Source organism: Rhinoderma darwinii, chromosome 5, assembly GCF_050947455.1.
Source record: "Rhinoderma darwinii isolate aRhiDar2 chromosome 5, aRhiDar2.hap1, whole genome shotgun sequence".
NCBI classification, from domain to species: domain Eukaryota; kingdom Metazoa; phylum Chordata; class Amphibia; order Anura; family Rhinodermatidae; genus Rhinoderma; species Rhinoderma darwinii.
Window position 1 is genome coordinate 273,015,977 of NC_134691.1, and position 24,272 is coordinate 273,040,248.

The 24,272-nt window shown below is 45.3% G+C and overlaps 2 protein-coding genes across 3 annotated transcripts in view; one reads left to right on the forward strand and one right to left on the reverse strand.

Annotated features, from left to right (window-relative positions):
* Window positions 1-15,830, reverse strand: part of CNOT10 (CCR4-NOT transcription complex subunit 10) — a 146,630-nt gene extending 130,800 nt beyond the window's left edge. The window contains exon 1 of the mRNA XM_075827163.1: window positions 15,814-15,830. The gene's annotated coding sequence lies outside the window, so the exon portion shown is untranslated. The remainder of the gene's footprint in view (window positions 1-15,813) is intronic.
* The window catches only part of DYNC1LI1 (dynein cytoplasmic 1 light intermediate chain 1), a 33,809-nt gene continuing 24,684 nt past the window's right edge, over window positions 15,148-24,272 (forward strand). For both annotated transcript variants that reach the window (XM_075827166.1, XM_075827167.1), the window contains exon 1: window positions 15,148-15,453. In XM_075827166.1, the coding sequence (XP_075683281.1) occupies window positions 15,338-15,453 (116 nt within the window). In that variant the 5' untranslated portion in view covers window positions 15,148-15,337. The remainder of the gene's footprint in view (window positions 15,454-24,272) is intronic.

A 24,272-nucleotide genomic window follows, 5' to 3' on the forward strand; every position in this document is an offset into this window, starting at 1 on the left:
ATTGAATATCCTACCCTTAGGGAGCTTAGCTCCTGGTACCAAATCGATTGCGCAATCGTATTCTCTATGAGGAGGCAACACTTCGGAGGCCTCTTTAGAGAAAACATCAGCGAAGTCCTGAACAAACTCAGGTAGAGTGTTCACCTCCTCAGGGAGAGAAATAGAATTAACAGAAAAACATGACGTCATGCATTTATTACCCCATCTGGTAAGATCCCCAGTATTCCAGTTAAACATGGGATTATACATCTGCAACCAGGGAAGGCCGAATACCAAATCGGACGATAATCCCTGCATCACCAGTACAGAGCACTGCTCCAAATGCATGGAGCCAACAAGGAGTTCAAAAACAGGGGTATGCTGTGTAAAATAACCATTAGCAAGAGGAGTGGAGTCGATACCCACTACCGGGACAGGTTTAGGCAAATCAATAAATGGCATAGCTAGAGACATAGCAAATTCCACAGACATAATATTAGCAGAAGACCCTGAATCCACGAAGGCACTGCCGGTAGCAGACCTACCACCAAAAGAGACCTGAAAGGGAAGCAAGATTTTATTAGGTTTCATCTTTACGGGAAATACATGTGCGCCCAAGTAACCTCCCCGATGATCACTTAGGCACGGAAGTTCTTCCGGCTGTTTATTCTTACGCCTAGGACAGTTGTTCACTTGATGCTTGTCATCCCCACAGTAGAAGCAGAGACCATTCTTCCTGCGGAACTCACTACGTTGTTGGGGGGACACGGAGGCCCCGAGTTGCATAGGTACATCCGAGTCTTCCGTGGATGAACGAAGCAACGGAACCTCGGGAGGCATCATGGGGGAGTCAGAGGAGAAGGCACAAAAACGTTCAAGTCGTCGCTCCCTGAGACGTCGGTCAAGTCGTACCGCTAAATCCATAACCTAATCTAGGGAGTCAGCAGAGGGATAGCTAACTAGCAGGTCTTTCAGGGCGTTCGACAGACCCAATCTAAACTGGCACCTCAAGGCAGGGTCATTCCACCGAGAAGCTACACACCACTTCCTAAAGTCAGAACAATACTCCTCTACAGGTCTCTTACCCTGACGTAAGGTCACCAGCTGACTCTTGGCAAAGGCAGTCTTGTCAGTCTCGTCATAAATGAGCCCGAGAGCAGAAAAGAAAAGATAAACGGAGGAAAGTTCAGGGGCGTCAGGAACCAAGGAGAAGGCCAATTGTTGGGGCCCGTCCTGCAGCTGGGACATAATTATACCCACCCGCTGGCTCTCAGAACCTGAGGAGTGGGGCTTTAAGCGAAAATAGAGCCTACAACTCTCCCGAAAGGAGAAAAAAGTCTTCCGGTCCCCTGAGAACCGGTCAGGCAAATTGAGGTGGGGTTCAAGAGGTGAGGTGGGGGGCACTACCAGGGAAGCATAACGCAGGTTGTCCCTCTGAGCCAGGGCCTGGACCTGTAGGGAGAGGCCATGCATCTGCTGAGCCAGGGTCTCAAGGGGGTCCATCGATGTGTCAGGGACCTGGGTAGACTAGGTATATGGGCCTGTGATTATGTAATGACAGGGTAGGGAAACAGACAGGTGAGCCCTAATCTACCCGCCACTCAGTCCCTGCCTACTTTCAACGACCCGTCCTAAGCGACGGGGTACAACTGGGCAACGGTCCGTACGCTCAGTAAGTGCAAGACAGATGAACAGACAAGGGTACACAGAAGCTAGGGAAACGGGGCAGCTGCCCACGGAGACACCGTGAGCAACAAGAGTAGTGAACGAGCCGAGTCAAAAGGGGAGAGAACGAGGTACCAAACGCTGAGCAGGAGAGTAGTCAGAAAGCCAAGGTCAATAACAAGCAGATAATGAGTAGTACAAGCAGCAGCAGGAAGCCAGGAAACAAGCATAGAAGAATCACAGGCAAAGGAGCAACAGGAAAGGCAGGTATAAATAGACAGTGGGCGGGAGCTAGCTCCGACTGGCCAGGCTGTGATAGGCTCTCCCACTCCTAAGCCTGCCATCCTGAGTGGTGGAAGATGGAGTCAGTCTCACAGACATAGGAGCAGGTGCAGACTGATTGCCCACAGGCGTCGACACAGAAGCTGTGTCTGGCAAATCCTTTACAATTAGGTACTCAGTTGGTACTGAACGCAGATTTGGCCCTCCTGTCCTTAGATATGGTTTCTGTTTTGCCGTCCCAGAGAGTTTTAGTGTGTCATATCTGCCTTTCGGTTAAACTCTTGTTGGCTAAACAGTGGAAATCTACCGTTGCTCCTTCTCTGCGGGAGGTGGTTGATAGTGTTTCGTCACATTGTATGTATGAGAGACTTTTTGCACTCCGTCAGAACAGGGTGGGACGCTTCACTACCCAGTGGCACCTGTGGACAACCATGTTCCCTTGTTGAGGGGCCTACTCTTGGGACTTTGATATATGCAAGCAGGAGGATGGGACCATCCTCCCTGACAGGCTCATGTTCTCTTTGTGCCTCTGTTTAATATGCATTTGAATGTATAAATATATACTTGGTGTTTATCCCGGTTTTCCCTCCCCCTTCCCTCCTGACTTTGCTTTCCCCCTCCTCAGGTCACTTTTCAATTGATTGCCTTTAATTTTCTTGATTGCACTGTTAGTACTTTTGTAAGCAAGATTTTGTACTTTTTGTTACCTGTGGAATTGTTTGATAAATCAATAAAAACAAATGATTTAAAAAAGTTAACATAACTGGTATCGCCGAGTCCAGAAAAGTCTGAACTATTACAATATAATGTTATTTAAAGAGGCTCTGTTACCAAATTTTGCAACCCCTATCTCATATTGCAGCAGATCGGCGCTGCAATGTAGATAAGAGTAATGTTTTGTTTTTTTTTAAAACGAGCATTTTTGGCCAAGTTATGACCATTTTTATATTTATGCAAATGAGGCTTTCTAAAGTACAACTGGGCGTGTTTAAAGTAAAAGTACAACTGGGCGTGTATTATGTGCGTACATCTGGGCATTTTTACTTCTTTTACTAGCTGGGCGTTGTGAATGGGAGTGTATGATGCTGACGAATCAGCATCATCCACTTCTCTTCGTTAACACCCAGCTTCTGGCAGTGCACAGACACAGCGTGTTCTCGAGAGATCACGCTGTGACGTCACTCACTTCCTGCCCCAGGTCCTCGCTCGTCCGACACGATGCAGGACCTGGGGCAGGAAGTGAGTGACGTCACAGCGTGATCTCTCGAGAACACGCTGTGTCTGTGCACTGCCAGAAGCTGGGTGTTAACGAAGAGAAGTGGATGATGCTGATTCGTCAGCATCATACACTCCCATTCACAACGCCCAGCTAGTAAAAACGCCCAGATGTACGCACATAATACACGCCCAGTTGTACTTTTACTTTAAACACGCCCAGTTGTACTTTAGAAAGCCTCATTTGCATAAATATAAAAATGGTCATAACTTGGCCAAAAATGCTCGTTTAAAAAAAAACAACAAACGTTACTCTTATCTACATTGCAGCGCCGATCTGCTGCAATAGGAGATAGGGGTTGCAAAATCTGGTGACAGAGCCTCTTTAACCCGCTCGGTGAACCCTTGCAAAAAAAAAAAAATAAAGTCGCACGTACCCCAAAAACTGGTAAAACATAAAAAAAAAAACATATACATTTGGTATTGCCATAATCATATCAACCCGTAGAATAAAATGAACATGTAGTTTATACCGCATGATGAACGGCGTAAAAACAAAACTCCTAACAAAATGGCGCAATCACTGTTTTTTTTGCCTCTTTCACCCCATAAATATATATATATTTTTTAAGTTTCCCAATACATTATACGGTACATTAAATGATGCCATGAAAAACTACAACTTGTTCCGCAAAAAAGAAGTCCTCATATGGCTAAGTTGACGAAAAAAATAATGTTATGGCTTTTGAAAGGCAGGGAGTATAAAACGGAAATTAAAAAACAAAGATTGGCCGTGTCATTAAGGGTTAAAGCGGATGTCCGCTTCAGAAAAATGATCAGGAGTGCATTGTAAACATTATTTTAGTCAACTTACTGTTTGAGTTTATTTGTAGTTACGCGTTTTTTTTCCTGGCATCATAGGCCACGCCCCTTATTACAGCTGTATCTTCCTGCTGCCCGCGGCTCTTGTCCACAATATGGCCAAGGAAGGAGGAGTATGTGACTAGATACGTTTCTCTGCATCCTCCATTGTAAGGGTATGTTCCCACAGCTTATTTTCGTCCGTTTTTAGGGCCGTAAACAGACGAAAAACGGCCGATAAATCAGAAGCAGAACACCTTCAAATATCTGCCCATTAATTTCAATGGGAAAAACGGCGTTCTGTTTCGACGCCCTTGAAAAAGAAGTGCATGTCACTTCGTGAGAAGTTTTTGGAGCCGTTTTTCATTGACTCCATAGAAAAACAGCTCCAAAAACGGCCATAAAAACCGCGACTGGCTTAAAGAACGTCTGAAAATCAAGAGCTGTTTTCCCTTGAAAACTGCTCCGTATTTTCAGAAGTTTTTTGCTAAGCGTGTGAACATACCCTTACAGTGCGTCCAGGAAGCTGGAGCAGTGTGTTACAATGGAGGATGCAGAGTGACATGTCTCGTCACATGCTTCTCCTTCCTCGGCCATATTATGGTCAGGGGCCGTAGGCGTCACTAAGATACAGCTGTAATAAAAAGGGGGCTGGGCTTATGGACCCAGGAAAACAGTGCTGAACTGCAAATAAAGACAAATTAGTAAGTACTAAAATAATGTTTAGAATGCACTCCTTAAAATTTTCCTTAGGCCTCATGCACACATCCGTCGGCCGTTGCACGGCCGCTAATGACGCATCCGTGAAACACGGACCGCACACGGCTTCCGTGTGCAGTCCGTTGTTTCACGGACAAAATCAATAAAAAGGCAGACTGTTCCGTCAAAAACGTACAGGAGTAGGACCTGTCCTATTTTTGACGAAACAGCCGCATAGTTCCGTTAAAACAACGGAAGTGTGCATGACCCCATTGAAATTAATGTGTCAGGGTGCTATCCGTTAAAAAAACGGATAGCACCCTGAAGAAAAAAACTGAAGTGGCTTACAGCACAGCACATCGAGATCACTCTATGCTGTCTTTTACAGCGTGGTCTCGCGAGATCACACTTGCTGTGCTGTAAGTCCTACACAAACATTACCGAAGTGTCGGGATTGTGAATAGACATCGCATCCTGGCTGGAGGTGATGTCTATTCACTCTCAAGGCAATTCAGTAACGTTAATGTGTGAGTAAGGCCTTATTCACACGAACGTGTTATACATCCGTGATACGCGCGTGATTGTCACGCACGTTGCACGGACCTATGTTAGTGAATGGGGCCGTTCAGACTGTCAGTGATTTTCACATGTCCTATACTTGCCCGTGTTTAGCGCAGCACGCACCCATTGAAGTCAATAGGTGCGTGCAAATCGCGCATGGCACACCGCGCTACAGCAGTAAAATAAATTAATGAAAACAGAAAAGCACCTCGTGCTTTTCTGTTTGTAAACATAAAAACAGATTGTCATAATGATGCCGGCTGTGCGAAAATCACGCAGCCATGCACCATATGCTGATGCCACACAGACCTTTTGTGCACGCAAAACACAGCGTTTTTTTGCGCGCGCAGAACGGACACGTCCGTGTGAATAAGGCCTAAGTGACAGCACGTGCTGAGTACATGAATGGAGAGAAGTGTATGACGCCGATTGGTCAGCGTCATACACTTCTCTTTACAACGCCTACTTGGTCAAAAAGTAAAACACGCCCAGTTGTCTATTAAGAAAGTCAGTAGCATAAATCTAAAATAGGTCATAACTCTGTCAAAATTTATAGTTTTTCGAAATATAAACCACTGCTGTTATCTACATTACAGCGCTGATCACATTATGTGGAAGATAGGGCACTTATAATGTGGTGACAGAGCCTCTTTAAGGCGGAGTTCACACGGTGCGCATACGCTGCATAAAAGCTCGTAGGTTATATGCCCTCTGCACCGCAGGGAATTCAGGACGAAAAACAGCACCAAACTGTGGTGCAGTTTTTCACCCCGAATGTCCGCTGCGGAAAACTGCAGCACTTAGCTGGCCTGCTAGCAGGCTGGCCTCCTGGGATTATGTTTCATCCCAGGAGACCGCTGCAGCCTGTGATTGGCTGCAGCGGCAGTCACATGGGATGAAGGGTCATCCCAGGAGGCCGGCCATCTGACATCACATCATCCAGGCCGGCCTCCTGGGATGATGTTTCCATGGGTTGAGATGTGAACCGAAACATCGCTCACTTTGTGGTGATTAAACCAACACTTCTTCATTTGTCCTGAAATCCTGGTGCTGTTACTTTGGTCTGCGGTTATTCTTATCCATTTCCAGTGAAGGAATTGATTCAACCTTTGTGGTAACGTGCAGGTGGCCTGATCTACAGCTTTTTAGGAGTGCTGAGTTCTTTAGATATTTGTATTTATCGATCTATCATATATATATATATATATATATATATATATATATAGCAGACAAAAAATGGCGACAGCACCCTGCAACACTAATGCCACCTAAACCACTAAATATAAATAAATATGCACTAAAGCTAAATCTACTTACAAATAGGGAGGTTCTTAGTGCACATTTTGATCAAAAAGTGTTAGCCCACCTGCCACGACAAGGCGACCTCTGTAAGGTGGGAACCTACGCTGCACATACACCCAGAACTGGGACTAAGCCTACATATATACCTGGGGATGGTAGGATATATATTACACTCCTCAACATTGAAATTGCAGCATCACGAAGGACAAGCCATAAGGTTATTCAAGTCGAGGAAGTAGCAGGTGTCGCTAAGATCTGTTAATGATCAAATTTTAATGCACCTAGCTACAATCTGTGGCATGTGGAAGGGCATAAAAGACAGATTGAAAGAAAAAGTTTTTTAGCCACATGAAACCTCAAAAAATCGGATCAAGTGGTGTGGACTGATCGTATGATGCCTCCTGTTAGTCGACGTGCCAGTTATCGCAAACAAAGGGACAGAATCCTGGTACTGAGAGAAATTGGTTCATCACTCCAGCAGATCGCTACACACCTAGGCCGAGATGCCAGCACTGTTCAACGTTGATTGTCCCAGGGGTTGGAAGAACTACAAACGGGACCGACAGCAAGAGGTGCGTGGTGGTGAAACTCTGCACGGATGGAACGTCTGATTGGAAGAACGGCGTGTAGTGATCCATTCTGTTCTGCAAGTAAAATTTGACTTCACATCCCAAGCCTAGGGCGGCAACCAGTGTTGACACAAACCATCAGAAGGCTTTGCACAACATTGGGCTACGAGCCAGACGTCCAGCTACAGGTGTTCCATTGGCCACATGCCACCACTCTCAAAGGTTATCATGGTACAGAGGAAGAGGGTAATGTCGGCTGAAATGGAGGTCTATTCTCTTCAGCGACAAGCCGCGCTTTTGTCTCAGGCGCAATGATAGTAGAGACCACGTGGGCAACACCATGAAGAAGTCTTCACAAGGGAACGCTACACCGGTACTACTCCTAGGATTATGGTGTGGGGTGGCATAATGTACGTAATCAGACCCTCTAGTCTTCATTTCAGGTACATTAACAGCTTGGCGTTACATTGATTTGGCCGTGGAACCAGTGGTACGGCCATTTCTGCAAAGTGTTTCAGAAGCAGTTTTTTTTGAACAGGACAACACTAGGCTGCATGTTGCTCGTGCTACTGTGAGCAGCCTGCTTGGCCTGATTGTGCTACCATGGCGTGCAGCGTCCCCGGACTTGTCGCACATCTGGGACATCATTGGTTGGCAATTGCAAAGGGGGCTGTCTTTATGATTTTCGTGCCCATTGCAGTCAGCGTGGTACAAGATTTCTCAGACAACCATTAATAACTTAATTAATAGCATGCCAAGGCATGTAAGTGCATGTATTTCTGCGCAAGACGCTCATACTCGATACTGAATAAATCAAGATGTTTGGAATAATTTCCATTTATTTTTTTCATCATTTGCATATCATTAACATGTCTATCGATCCTGTGATTTCCACAATTCCAAAACCTTTCCTTCCTGGTGTTGCAATTTCAATGTTGTTAAATGTATAAATGTATATAATACAGAAGTATGACACTTGTTTGACTTTTGTCTCAAGGATGAAATTCAAGTAATGATTAGTCCAAGATATCGTGAGAGGAACCAGTCAGGAAATAACTTCTCCAGTACATCAGGAAAGAAAAATATTGCAAGGAAGCAATGCTAACCACTGAGCTAGTGTACATCTAGATCATGCGGCCCCTGAAGCGGTCATCTGCGTCCCGCTGACAGCAGGAGAGCAGGCCAAAGGAGGAGCGCCGCACACACCCCCTGTAGATGGTGTCATGCCACACACCCCTCTCTATAGATCGCTTCATTGAGGCTCCCTCTAGGAGTGGAATTCCGCTGATAGACCTGGCCCGACGTAACTGTCCATATATGGACAGTGATGTCAGTGGCTCGTCCTGGACCGGAATGCCCGGCCAGCGTGTTGCCGTCGCACTAGTCAGGGATTCCGCTGATCGATGAGGCCTCTGACGTAAGTGTTCGTAACTGTCCTCCAGGAGAGAAATCTCCGGCCAAAATGCTGACAACGCTTTGGCTGGGGATTCCACTCCTAGGGTGAGTCCCATCGGAGCTATCTATAGGGGGGATATGTGTGGCACTATCTACAAAGTGGTTTGTGTGGCACTATCTACAAAGAGCACTGTGGCATTATCTACAGAGGGCACTGGGGAATTACATATGGGGGGGGGGGTGTGGCACTATCTACAGAGGGCACTGTGGCATGATCTACGGGGGTTTGTGGCATTACCTACAGAGGGCAATGGGGGTTATGTACAGAGGGCACTGGGGAATTATCTACAGGGGGCATGGTAATATCTACAGAGGATACTATGGCACGATCCAAAAAGGGTTTCCCAATCTTGACATTCTTGTGTCTGCCAAACGCTGCCAACTGAGCAGCCAGACTGCATTTAGTGTCACTTAAACTGGGAAACTGGATTGTTAAAATAAGCACGTGGGGTAAACTCGTAAATTTCCATTACGTTTAAACCTAGCGTTATTATAATAGTAATGTAGTCTTATTATAGTAATTTAGTATTATTATTATAGTAATGTAGTATTATTATTATAGTAATGTAGTATTGTTTTATTATAGTAATGTAGTATTGTTTTATTATAGTAATGTAGTCTTATTATAGTAATGTAGTATTGTTAGTTATGTATTATTGTTACAGTTATGTATTATTATTATAGTAATTTATTATTATTATTATAGTAATGTAGTATTGTTATAGTAATATAGTGTTATAGTTATGTATTATTATTATAGTAATTTATTATTGTTATAGTAATGTAGTATTATTATAGTAATGTAGTATTGTTATAGTTATGTAGTATTATTATAGTAATGTAGTATTGTTATAGTAATGTAGTATTGTTATAGTAATGTAATATTGTTATAGTAATGTAGTATTGTTATAGTTATGTATTATTGTTATAGTAATGTAGTATTGTTATAGTAATGTAATATTGTTATAGTAATGTAGTATTGTTATAGTTATGTATTATTGTTATAGTAATGTAGTATTGTTATAGTAATGTAGTATTATTATAGTAATGTAGTATTGTTATAGTTATGTAGTATTATTATAGTAATGTAGTATTGTTATAGTAATGTAGTATTGTTATAGTTATGTATTATTGTTATAGTAATGTAGTATTGTTATAGTAATGTAATATTGTTATAGTAATGTAGTATTGTTATAGTTACCGTATATGTCGGCGTATAAGACGACTGGGCGTATAAGACGACCCCCAACTTTTACCCTTAAAATATAGAATTTAAGATATACTCACCATTTCGTGCAGGAGCGCTTCACTATGGCCATCGGTGGCAGGACCCAGGACTCTCTGTCTCTTTTAACTCGCGCATGCGCAGATAGGCTGCTTCATCGCGCGAGATCTGAGAGGCAGGGAATGAGAGGAAAGGGCGGGCCAGAGGATCTTACAGAGATGTTCCCTGGCGGCTAATACCGGCTTCCCTCAGATCCGTGGCGGATTCCGTGCATCCCGGGAGCCTGTGTACCGGACTGCAGGCTCACAAGGTAACACACAACCTGTGTGTAGACAATATGTAGACTAGGGATGTCACGATACCAGAATTTGGACTTCGATACCGATACTTCGTTTAGTATTGCGATTTCGATACCAATTTCGATACTTTTGCCAACAGTAATAAAAAAAAAATTCTTCCGTTTTCTGATGTGAGGCGCGACGTGTGATGAATTTTGAACGCGCCTCACATTAATAGTAATTAATCCCATCATGTTTCTCAGTCATATTGGGTTAATGTGCGAGGTACATGATGGGGTTAATTACTATTAATGTGAGGAACATGGAGGGTAAATTCATCGCACCTCGCGCCTCACATTAATAAGTGATAGAAAGCCGTGTTTATTTCATTTTTTTACAGCGTACACATCATAAATGATGCAAAAACATTGTTGTCCGCGCCATTACTGAATGTGTGTATTTTATGTATTGAGACTTATTTTAATGTTTATTGTAAAAAAGGTGAAGGTGTATTTTTTTTTAAATTTAACATTACTTTGTTTTTACTTTATTTTTAAACTTTAATGTACTGACATATATCAGATATGTGCCAGTACATTAGCCTGTGGACAGATAGCACACAGGCAGTTGTTAGGACATACTTGGGTATGTCCTAACAACATGAAATATGGTAAGACAGCCCTGGGGTCCGTCAATAGACCCTGGGCTGTCTGCCCATATATGGTATGGCCCTCGATCGCGTCACAGGAATTCCCTGTGACGCGATCCAGGGGCATCCCCCCTTCTCACTTTCCCCTGAATGCTGCAGTCAGCTGTGATCGCAGCATTCAGGGGAATAACGGCGGAGATGAGCGGTTTCTCTGATCTCCGCCGTTATAGAGCGGGGCTGCGGCTGTGTAATACAGCCATTGCCCCGCTCCTGACAGGAAGTGCGCGCGCGGTCAGCATGAGGTGATGCGGCCGGCGCTGCACTAATGAGCGGCAGTTCAGGCACTGAAGACAGAACATGGGGGTGTTTTGTAGCGCGCCCGCCATGTTCTGTCTCCAGTGCCGCCGCTCATTAGTGCAGCGCTGGCCGCATTGCATCATCCTGACCCCGCGAACTTATCATGACTCAGGAGCGGGGCTGTGGCTGAATTACACAGCCGCAGCCCCGCTCTCATAGTCATGTGTACTATACTGAGCTGTGCGGCTGCAACGTGCATCCCTAATGTAGACAATATCCGGCATATAAGACGACCCCACACTTTTGACATTTTTTTAAGGGTGTAAAAAGTCGTCTTGTACGCCGATATATACGGTATGTATTATTGTTATAGTAATGTAGTATTGTTATAGTAATGTATTGTTACAGTTATGTATTATTATTATAGTAATTTATTATTGTTATAGTAATGTAGTATTATAGTAATGTAGTATTATTACCTAAGGGGGACTGTGTGGCACTACCTACGGGGGGCTGTGTGGCATTACCTACGGGGGGCTGTGTGGCACTACTTACACGGGGTCTGTAAAGGCACTACTTACAGGGGGGCTGTGTGGCACTACTTACAGGGGGCTGTGTGGCACTACCTACAGGGGGCTGTGTGGCACTACCTACAGGGGGCTGTGTGGCACTACTTACAGGGGGGCTGTGTGGCACTACCTACAAGTGGGGCTGTGTGGCATTACCTAGAGGGGGCTGTGTGTGGCAAAATATTTACAAATGAAAAAAAAAACGGATGCAAAACGGGTCAAAATCCGCTGTTAAAAACGGAAACACGGCCCGGAACAGAACGGATGCAAAACGGCCCAGAAAAACTGACCAAAACGGCAGTGTTTATCGGCCAACACTTGGACCCTGTCGTGTGAATAGAGCCTTAGACCTTACTCACACGACAGGGTTTCCCGGCCGTGTGACGGCCGTTCATAAAACGGCCATCACACGGCCACAGTAGGAACAATAGACCCCTATATGGACACAGTGACGTCAGACACTTCTGAAGCAGAATCCCCGACCCCGTGTCTCCGCTCCAGGAGAAGTCCCTGACTTCACTGTCCATATATGGACATTGAAGTCAGGGACTTCACCTGGAACGGTGGCGCTATCTACAGACGGGGGGGTGCTGTGTGGCATTACCTATGGGGGGCTGTGTGTGCCATTACCTATGGGGTGCTGTGTGGCATTACCTACGGGGCTTGTGTGGCATTACCTACAGGGGCTGTGTGGTACTACCTACAGGGGGCTGTGTGGTACTACCTACAGGGGAGCTGTGTGGTACTACCTACAGGGGAGCTGTGTGGTAGTACCTACAGGGGGGCTGTGGCAGTATCTACAGAGGGCAGTGTGTGGCATTATCTACAGAGGGAAGTATGTGGCAAAAAATTTACAAATGAAATTCATCTGATCTTAAAACGGACAGGGAAAAAAACGGATGCAAAACGAGTCAAAATCGGCCGTTAAAAACTGCAACACGGCCCAGAATGGAACGGATGCAAAACGGCCCTTTTTATCGTCCGACACTCGGACCCTGTCGTGTGAATTGAGCCTAAGGGTATGTGCACACGAGAACTGTCTTTTACGTCTGAAAAGACACTGTTTTCAGGAGAAAACAGCTGCGTCGTTTCAGACGTAAAAGCTCCTCCTCGCATTATGCGAGGCGTCTTTGACGCCCGTAATCTTGAGCTGCTCTTCATTGACTTCAATGAAGAACGGCTCAAATTACGTTGCAAAGAAGTGCCCTGCACTTCTTTGCCGAGGCAGTCAATTTACGCGTCGTCGTTTGACAGCTGTCAAACGACGACGCGTAAATTACAGGTCGTCTGCACAGTACGTCGGCAAACCCATTCAAATGAATGGGCAGATGTTTGCCGACGTATTGGAGCCGTATTTTCAGGCGTAAATCGAGGCATAATACGCCACGTTTACGCCTGAAAATAGGTCGTGTGAACCCAGCCTTAGGCCTCGTTTACACGAGCGTGATATACGTCCGTGCGACGCGCGTGCTTTACACGCGGGTCGTACGGACCTATACAAGTCTATGGGGCAGTGCAGACAGTCCGTGAGTTTTGCGCAGCGTGAGTCCGCTGCGTAAAACTCATGAAATGTTCTATATTTCGCCGATCACGCACCCATTGAAGTCACTTCCGTGCGAACTGCGTGATTCGCGCAACAGCTGTCAAACTCTGAATGTAAACAGAAAAGCACCACGTGCTTTTCCGTTTACAAACATCCAAACGGAGTGTCATAATGATGGCGGCTGTGCGAAAATCACGCAGCCGCGCATCATACACTAATGACACACGGAGCTGTTAAGTGCCTTTTGCGTGCGCAAAACGCACACACTCGTGTAAATGAGGCCTTAGAGTTGCAGAGTCAGTCAATCTCACTCATGAGGGACAGTCTCACCAGTTGCAGTGAGGAGGTGAATTCTTTCTCACAAAGAGTTTACAGCTGTGTGAGCAGGAGACAGGAATTAATGGCTACCGGCACCACAACATACGTCTTAGTAAAGGACTAAACTTCCTATATCTCGACCTAGTGGTGTGGTGTCCACGTCGTAAACAGCAGGTGCCGATTGTGCTATACCGCTGACTTTGCAGCTTTTTAAAACGCAACAAAAAACGCCCAATATGAACCCAGCCAAACTATGCAAGGGAGAAGTCTAAATTAACCTTCCATCTTTTTCTTTATGCTGGATTATTTACCACTAATAACACATAACTATTCCCACGTGGGGTCCTCGCGTGGATATGTATTTCAGTTTACTAAAGCTGAATTCACACGACCATGTTACGTCCGTAATGGATGGAACGTATTTCGGCCGGTAGTCCCGGACCGAACACAGTGCAGGGAGCCTGGCTCCTAGAGTCGTCCATTACGGACGTAACATGGTCGTGTGAATCCAGCCTAAGGGTATGTTCACACGAGGGCGTCCGTTACGGCTGAAATTACGGGGATGTTTCAGCCTGAAAACATCCCCGTAATTTCAGCCGTAACGGCATGTGCAGGCGCTTGAACGCCGCGTCCATTACGGCCGTAATTGGCGCTGCAATTCATTGGAGTCAATGAATAACGGCTCCAATTACGGCCAAAGAAGTGACAGGTCACTTCTTTGACGCGGGCGTCTATTTACGCGCCGTCATTTGACAGCGGCGCGTAAATATACGCCTCGTGTGAACAGACAAACGTCTGCCCATTGCTTTCAATGGGCAGATGTTTGTCAGCGCTATTTTCGGGCGTAATTCGGGGCAAAAACGCCCGATTTACGTCCGTAAATAGGCCGTGTGAACATACCCTAAGGGTAGTGGACCGAACACAGTGCAGGGAGCCGGGCTCCTAGCATCATACTTATGTACGATGCTAGGAGTCCCTGCCTCTCCGTGGAACTACTGTCCCGTACTGAAAACATGATTACAGTACGGGACAGTTGTCCTGCAGAGAGGCAGGGACTCCTAGCATCGTATATAACTATGATTCTAGGAGCCCGGCTCCCTGCACTGTGTTCGGTCCGGGACTTGCGGCCGAAATACGTCCGTCAATTACGGACGTAATTAGTGTGTTTGCGCTATGTTCACACGGGGTCTTTTGCCGAGTTTATTGACGCGGAAACCGCGTCGCAAAACTCGGCAGAAACTCCCCGAGAACGCCTCCCATTGATTTCAATGGGAGGCGTCGGCGTCTTTTTCCCGCGAGCAGTAAAACTGCCTCGCGGGAAAAAGAAGCGACATGCCCTATCTTCGGGCGCTTCCGCCTCCGACCTCCCATTGACTTCAATGGGAGGCAGGAGAAAGCGTGTTTTCTGCCCGCGGCGCTCAATGGCCGCGGGCGAAAAACGGCGCGATCATTGCTATTCACACGGAGTATTTTGGGGGAGGAATATCTGCCTCAAAATTCCGTTTGGAGCTTTGAGGCAGATATTCCTCCCCCAAAATACTCCGTGTGAACATAAAAGACTATAGATGTGCAGCCGGTATATGGTCTAGTGATTCAGCAGGTATTACCGTCACATCAAGTGGGCGGAGTCACTTCGCCGCCGTGACGTCACCTCCGCCATGCCTGGTGTCCTGACTCCGCCCCTTCTCCTGGCTCCCGCCGTCCTATTGCTTCCCCCCTTACCACGGCTCCTGTTTCTTCTTCCCAGGGACCGCGCCTTGTCTATCAAACGGAAGGGTGGCCGGGACCAAAACCACGAGAGGGGGGTGTCCCTGAGACAAGCTGTCCTGATAACCATACTGAAAACTGTCAGTAGTAAAAGAGTATTAGGATGGCAGCGGGGAGAGCCGCCTCTTACTCGTCTCCATCCTCCAGCTTCAATGCTGGATATGGGAACAGCCACAGCGGGGCGGCGGCCGGTGAGGACGAGGATGGACAGAATCTCTGGTCAGTGTCTGTTATATGGTGCTGTGTGAACCCTCGGGAGGTGCGGGGGAGAGCTGCTACGTACAATCTATGGGATCCTGATACAGCATCGTTGCTGTTCATTCATTAGCTGAGGCCAGAACCGTTATAAAGAGTGTGACTTGCTGCACTACAGCGGGGGAGGGCTTGTCTTATTAACCCTGTAATGCGCCAGGCTTGCGTCCAATTTCAACGTTGGGGTGGAGTACAGAAGCACAGTATTAACCCTTTGCTTGCTGTCATCACACGGGTTACGTGAACGGGCGGGGCTAGACACACTAGGCGACGGACCGCCACTCGCCTATATAATCAGGAGGCTGATGACTCGGGGTCGCGCTTTACCTGTGTGGTTGTGGGCGAGGCCAGCCACCTGGGAAGTCGGCAACGCGCATTACCTGGTGACAAAGCTGTGCGCGCATGCGCCTATAAAGCAGCTTGTTGTGGTGTCAGGTGGCGTGTGGTGACAGCTGGGCGCGGCCTCTTGTGTTTGGGTGTGTGGAGAAGGTGAAGTCATATTTGTGAGGTTGCTCTAATTTCCGGTGTCTGGATTTGGTGGCAAAGATTACATGGCCAAACATTTGTGTTAAAGGGCGATCTTGGCACAACCCACAGGGTAGGAAATAAGTCTGATTGTAGGCATCCCTATGGCTGGGACCCCCACTGATCACTAGAATGGGGACCCTGAGCCCCCCCCCCCTGTTCCTCTCTGCACCACCGTAGTAAGTAGGAGTTTGAAAGGAGCGGTGGTCAAGTCTATGGGACTGACCGGTATAGCCTAGCGCTTAACTCGTGGGTTCTAGTGATCGCTGGAGGTCCCATTGATTTAGACATTTATTTCCTACGCAGCAAATAGATGATCTAGGTCGATCTTGGCACATCCGCTTTGTAGGACGAGGTTCTTCAGCTTTTCTCCTACACAGAGGTGCTCCCAGCCACTGGCTCTGTAGGGTACCACGCCACACCACAGCCCCATTCCAGTCAAGTTCTGTGTGGCCGGGAGCGCCTCTGTGCAGAGAAACATATTAGAGCTTTTTCACGAGAACAGCATGATGCTTCTATGGGGCTAGTCACACGGTAGTTTTTATTTTTTATTTTAACGGACTGGTGTGAACGGCCTGTGAAAAAATAGTACACGTCCTATATTTGCCTGTTTTCACGGATATCTCAATAGACTCAAGTCTGAGGGATCTGTGAAAGCCGGTATCGTATGGATTCAAATCGGCCGTGAAAAATGGACGAATTTCACGGCCGATTTGACACCAGTTTGTGTGAATAAGCCCAGTCAGTAAGGCATGGCAGATGCTAGTAATATTATTTACTGGCGTATAGAGATATCAGTAAATTGTAATTATAAGGCCGGGTACACGTGGAGTTTTTTGCAGGCAAAAAATCTGCCTCAAAATTCAGTTTGGAATTTTGAGGTAGATTTTGCTCTGCCTGCACGCCGAGTTTCGCGGTGTTTTTCACCCGCGGCCATCTAGTTCAGAGATGTCCCTTATTTTTCCAACAAGCCAGATCAAAATCAATGGGAGGCATTTTGGCAGTTTTTTCTGCGTCAAAAAAGTGCAAAAAAAACTCTGTGTGAACTGACCCTAAGGGTATGTGCACACAACCTCTTTTCAGACGTAATGGACGCGTTTTACGCCTGAAAAGACGGCTCCAATACGTGGGCAAACCTCTGTCCATTGCTTGCAATGGGTCTTACGATGTTCTGTGCAGACGAGCTGGCATTTTACGCGTCGCTGTCAAAATAAGGCGCGTAAAATGACGGCTCGTCAAAAGAAGCACAGGACACTTCTTGGGAAGTTTTTGGAGCCGTTTTCTCATAGACTCTTTTGAAAACAGCTCCAAAAACGGGCGTAGAAAACGCCGTGAAAAACGCGAGTTGCTCAAAATACGTCTGAAAATCAGGAGCTGTTTTCACTTGAAAACAGCTCCGTATTTTCAGACGTATTTTGTTAATCGTGTGAAGATACCCTAACCGTGATCAGAGGTAAAAGTCCTCTAGTAGGACTGTAAATATGTCTAAGAAATGTAAATAAAGTGATATTTAAAAAACTGTTGTACATAAAACACTATAGAAACAAAAAGGCAAACTATTAAATAAGTTTTAAAAGAGGAAACATTTTATGCATAGTTGGTATTCCCATACCATAGTTAAAGGGGTATTCCGGCCTTCAACATTTTTCGCCTATTCGCTGGATAGGTGAAGAATTCTAGATCGGTGGAGGTTCAACTGTGGGAACCCCGACAGATCGCCAGAATAGGTGACCCCGGTCCTCCCCACAGCTGCACATCGGCAGCTAGGAGGGGTTTGAATGGAGTGGAGACTGGGCAGGTGCGGTGCCACTACAATCAGTCTATAGGGCTGACTAAAACAACCGAACACAGCACGATCTGGCGATTGGGTATCCCAGCGGTCAGACCCCCACCAATCTAACCATTTTTATCTATCCACTGTATATGTGAAAAATGCTAAAGACTGAAATACCTTAAAGAAGCTTTCTTATACTTTTATATTGAGGTCCTATCCTTAGGATAGGTCATCAATATTAGATCTGTGAGTGATCCGACTCCAGTACCCCCACTGATCAGCTGACTAAGGGGGCTGCTGTGACTAACGCTGCAACCTTTTCATAGTTTGCCAGGCACACAGCAGACACATCCATAGCAGCGGTGCTTCAGATTGCAGCTCAGTCCTATTCACTTAAATGGGACCGGAACTGCAAACCCAGGCACAGCTGCTACAGATGTGTACGGCACTGTGAGTGGTAAAAAAAAAAAAAAATCCTGCTGTGGTGGGTGTAATCTAAGATCACTCCTTCTGAAAATAAAAGAAAAGAAAGCACGACGGTCAGCTGATCGCCGAGGGTTGGAGGCCAGACCCACAGCGATCAGCTGTTCTCGCCAGAGAAAGTTGCAGTCAGTAATACATTTCCCCTGCAGTGGTTTCTGTAGGGAGAAAATGTAGTATTGCATGATGGCCATTCAAATGTAAACCTTTCTTTGGTACTCAGTCTGTACATGGTCTTCCCATACCGTCCAATATATGGGACACTCATACGTTGATCAGAAGGGTAGGGAGACAGCAGTCACGCTGTGTGAGTTAAGTCCCACAGAAAACTTACCGAAGTAGCGGGCGTGTGAATAGACATCGCGTCCTGGATGGAGGTGATGTCTATTCACTCTCAAGGCGCTTCAGTAAAGTTAATGTGGGTGTAAGTGACAGCACAGCGTGAACTCGAGAGATCACGCTGTGCTGTGAATACAGATGGACATGAATGGAGAGAAGTGTATGACGCTGATTGGTCACTGATTGGTCAGCGTCATACACTTCTCTTTACAACGCCCATTTGGTCAAAAGTTAGAAAACGCCCAATTGGGCATTAGGAACCTAATTAGCATAAATCTAAAATTGTTCATAACTTGCTCAAAAATGATTGTTTTTCAAAATAAAACCACTGTTATCTAAATGACAGCGCCGATCACGTTACGTGGGAGATAGGGCACTTATAATCTGGTGACCGACCCTCTTTAAAGACACTTTGATGGATTGTTAGCTGCACTACAGATCCCCCATTCAGGGATGACGTAGCACTAAACATGCTCTGCTTTTGTTTTCTTGTGTGTTTTTTTACTTCTATTTAATAAAGGGGTTTTCCACGACTGGACAACTGATGACCTATCGACAGGATAAGTCATCGGTATATGATCAGTGCGGGTCCAACACCCGGATCCCGCACACTGATCGGCTTCTTTCGGGAATGCAGGAGTCAGAAGCAGATGGCTCCGCTTACTGCATAGCGGCTGTGTTGCAGAACTGCAGCACTGCTCCTATTCATTTGAGTAGGAGCAGAGCTGCGGTACTGCTGCTATTCTGTGACCGAAGCCATCTGCTTCCAGCATGGTCATCCGGTGCCCGGAGGCAGCCAGAGCGGCTAATCAGTGCGGTGTTCAGGTGTCAGACCCCCACCGATCATATGCAGATTTACTTTTCTGCAGCAATGACATGCCGTACATTCACGTGACCGCCAATCACTGTACGGGACATCATCACTGCATGACAAGTAAAGAATTGCTGACAGGGACCGCTGGAATGTTGGTCAATGTTGAGGGATTTAACAGATGAGTATTGGTTTGTTTTATTATCATTTTTTTTTATCCGATTTCCTACATTTAGGTAAACTTTTTATAATTCCGCAAAACCCCTCTAAAGTTTTCACAACCAGCTGTTTACTGCTGATCTCTATCTTTTTCTGCTGTCATAGTTCTTAAAGGAATTGTCGTTTCATATAAATAAATCTAAATCCTTGTATAATGATTACCCTTGGTTTTCAGGATCACTGCTTGCTGTCTGTAGAGAGAAAAAATCGCTATAGACCTAAGGTGTCGTACATACTAGCATTTGTCTCTACTGCCATCATTTTTACAGAACAAAGTAGCGAAACTTTCCCATTAACATTCCTATTGTTTTCAATGGGATTTTTCTAATGGGAGATTACATCAACTGGCTTCTTTTGGCCCTCTTTATGTCAGATTTACATTGCGCTATTGTATCCAACACGAAAGGAAAAATACATGGCTGTTCCCTTTAAAATTGGTGAGATCTATTAGGATATGTTCTTGTACTGTGTAGTCAGAAACAGAAGCCTTGACTCACAGCTGACCATTTGTTAGGGTATGTTCACGCGCAGTGTTTTCAGGTGTATTACGGGTTGGAAACGCCTTGAAAAACGCTACTGAAATGCTGACAAAAAAAAAACGTTTTCTACTTCAAAAACGGCTGAAAACCAGAGGCGGTTTTCCCTTGAAAACAGCTCCGTAATTTTCAGCCATTTTTAATTGTATGTGTGAACATAGCCTTACAGTGGTATCCAGTCTAGGCAATCCTTTGTGAGATGGACTCCAGACTGATACAGCAGAGGTTCGTGCTGTCGCTTGTATATTTAGTCCTCATAGGATTGTCTAGATTGGATACAATTGTAGAAAACCATGAGCTGCGAGAAATATTAGGTTCAGTGTTCAGCCTCTGAATGTAAACAAGAATGTTTATATTCACTGATAGCAAGCAGGATTCTTGAAAATTGTGAGGAATTGAAACAAAATATAATATAAAAATTGTGTAATAAAGTCATGCGACCTTATATAAGACTAGGCAACCCCTTTAAGGTTGGCAAAATGCCTTATAGCTCAGATCCTTGCTGTTACCCTTGTACCCAAACGTGGCCAAACATTATCTATTGTATTACATGACAGGCTGCAACTTTGCTTCTTGATCAGTGACCTTGTATTTTGCAGATATTTATCTGCTTTGTGCTGCCTCATGTATCCAGTCTGCAGAGTTCCAGAAATGCATCCCCTGCTATAATATGAGGCCGATGCGTACAGTATGCAGATGATCTTTGGTCTGTACATATGCGTAACTCATGTGAACCCATATACACATTTTTAAAGGGATTGTATAGGATTCTGGGATTTATTTTGTTAGCCCTCTAAGAATAAGAGGACTTTTAATTTGAATGTGTATAAAAAAAACAAAAAACCCCTTCAAACATGCATTGCTGTGTACCCTATATGTAGACATGCAGGGCTCAGTCTGTACATAGCCTCCACCCCTCCTTCACAGCCTGTGCAATGTATGGGATTGGCCGCTGCATCCGTATCCCCTCCGTAGGTGACACGTCCAGAGCGGGGAACACTTCCTAGGCAATTTTCTAGTGTCCTATACAGAGTGAAGGAGGGACGGTGGCTATGAATTACTGAGTGCCGCCTTAGGCCCCATGCACACGACCATAAAAAATCTCCGTAATTGCGGACCGCAATTACGGACCCGTTTGGTTCCATTGCGCGCAGACCGTGCTCCCGCTGATTGGTCAGCGTCATACACTTCTCTTCCCAACGCCCACTTGGTCAAAAATAAACAGAAGGCCCAGTTGGGCATTAAGAAAGTCATTAGCCTAAAGCTAAAATCGCTCATAACTTGGTGAAAATCGTTTTTCTAAATAAAAAAACACTGCTGTCACCTACATTACAGCGCCGATCACATTATGTAGGAGACAGGGCACTTATAACGTGGTTAACTTTTTCAGCAATTTCTGCTACAGTAGCTCTTCTGTGGGATCAGACCAGACAGGCTAGCCTTCGCTCCCCATGTGCAACCACGAGACTTGGGCACCCATGACCATGTTGCCATTAAACAGATTTGTCCTTGGGACACCTTTTGATAGAGGGACTAACCACTGCATATTGGGAACTTTTCACAAGATCTGCCATTTTGGACATGATGTAACCCAGTCGTCTACTCCTAACAATATGGCCCTTGTCTCTCCGATCTTTACGGAGAAGGGGGGGAAGATTCTAAGTCTTCAGGCAGTGCAAATAACACGCTGTACTTAAAGAGGCTCTGTCACCACATTATAAGTGCCCTGTCTCCTATATAAGGAGATGGGCGCTGTAATGTAGGTGACAGCAGTGCTTTTTATTTAAAAAAAACGATCTTTTTTCACAAAGTTAGGAGCGATTTTGGTTTATGCTAATGAGCTTTCTTAATGCCCAAGTGGGCGTACTTTTACTTTCGACCAAGTGGGCGTTGTACAGAGGAGTGCATGACGCTGACCAATCAGCATCATGCACTCCTCTCCATTCATTTACACTGCACTAGCGATATAGCTATATATCACTATGTGCAGCTACATACACAAGCCCTAACATTACTACAGTGTCCTGATAATAAATACACATGAAATCCAGCCTGGACGTCATGTGTACTCAGCATCCTGACACTTCTGACTTTTTTTTTTGTGAGATTCCGGAAAGTGAAACCAAATCTCGTTTAGCTCCGTGATCTCGCGAGATTTGGTTCCACTTGCCGGAATCTCACAAAAAAAGAGTCAGAAGTGTCAGGATGCTGAGTACACATGACGTCCAGGCTGGATGGTCATGTGTATTCATTATCAGGACACTAGTAATGTTAGGGTTTGTGTATGAGGCTGCACATAGTGATATAGCTATATCGCTAGTGCAGTGTAAATGAATGGAGAGGAGTGCTTGATGCCGATTGGTCAGCGTCATACACTCCTCTGTACAATGCCCACTTGGTCGAAAGTAAAAGTACGCCCACTTGGGCATTAAGAAAGCTCATTAACATAAACCAAAATCGCTCCTAACTTTGTGAAAAAAGATCGTTTTTTTAAAATAAAAAGCATTACTGTCACCTACATTACAGCGCCGATCTCCTTATGTAGGAGACAGGGCACTTATAATGTGGTGACAGAGCCTCTTTAATGTAGATGGGGAAGAAAGCACACACCGCATTCTGAAGGTGGTAGGGGTGAATTACACAGGCTGTGCAGGTAAAAAGAGGGCAGAGGGAACAAGGAAAACTACACATTCTTCAACATCCGTGTCTGTCAGTACAAGGTTGAAGCAATCTCTTATGGATTGTAAAAGGGGTAACAAGTACTGAAAATGTGTTGATACATGAGAGCCAGCAAAGGCAGCAGCATCCTGGATTCCCAGAACTCCCATCAAGCATGTTTTACAGGAAGGGACACCCCTACATGAGAAATGTCTTAAACTAATAGCAGGTTATCAAACCGGTGATAATCATCATCATTTTCATATGTAGGTTGAAACACGGTAATTAACTGTAAGGGTCAGTTCACACGTTGCGTAAATACTGAGTTTTTTCCACAATGGAATTGGTTGTGGAAAATCCGCAGCAAATACAGTTGCAGCAAAGTGGATGAGATCAAACAAATCTTATCCACACACTGCGTAAATACTGAGCGGAAAAAACGGTCAAAAATTTACTTGTGGTGCTTCATTTTATTCCGCAGCAAGCATGTCAATTGTATTTGCGTAAACACTGCTTATTTGTTGTGGGTTTTCCCTGTTAAAGGGAATGTGTCGCTAGAATTTTTTACATTTTTTTTTTTAGTTAAACAGTTAGTGTATAAATGATTAAACATTGTTCTAATTTTTTTAATTTTTTCACGAGTCAGGAAATATTATAAATTAGATTCTAACTTATAACATTTCCCAGTGCTGGTCACTAGATGGAGCAATTCCCAAAATTGCAGCATTGGCATGTGGTAAAGCAACCACATTGCTTTATGCTGCAAAATTTGAGAATACACACTCGCTCTAGTGAGCTCACAGAATCCCCCCTCCTTTATCCTGGCTAGTGCCGGGAGAAACGAGGGGTTTGAACGGTCAAACCTCCTACACTGTGTGTCGCCATTTTTTACGGCTAACACACAGTGTAGTAGGTTAACATACAGTAGTAAACACACAGTAAAACATGAACATACATAGAAATAACTTACCTGCTCCTGCCGCCGCCGCTCCCTCCGCTCCTAGTGCTTGCATTAGAACACAAGTCCGGAAGCCGCGACCGGAAGTAGTCATCTTACTGTCCGGCCGCGGCTTCCGGTCCACAAGAAAATGGCGCCGGACGTCGCTCGGCCGAAGACCTTCAATTTGGACTGTGTGGCAGCGGCGCATGCGCCGTTCCCACACAGACGGCGTACAGCATAGTGAATGGAACGGGTCCCGTTCGCATTCTCTATGGAGCTGTATGTTCCGTATTCCATGTCTGTATGTGTCGTTAATCGACACATACAGAGATGGAAAAAAAAATGGCAGCCCCCATGGACAAGAAAAAGTGCAAAAATAAAAAAAAGTAAAACACAAACACACAAATAAATAAAACATTTTTCTAATAAAACACTAAAAGCAAATTAATATAAAAATGTTTTTTTTTCATGACACCCTTCCTTTAAATTCAATGGTGAGGTATA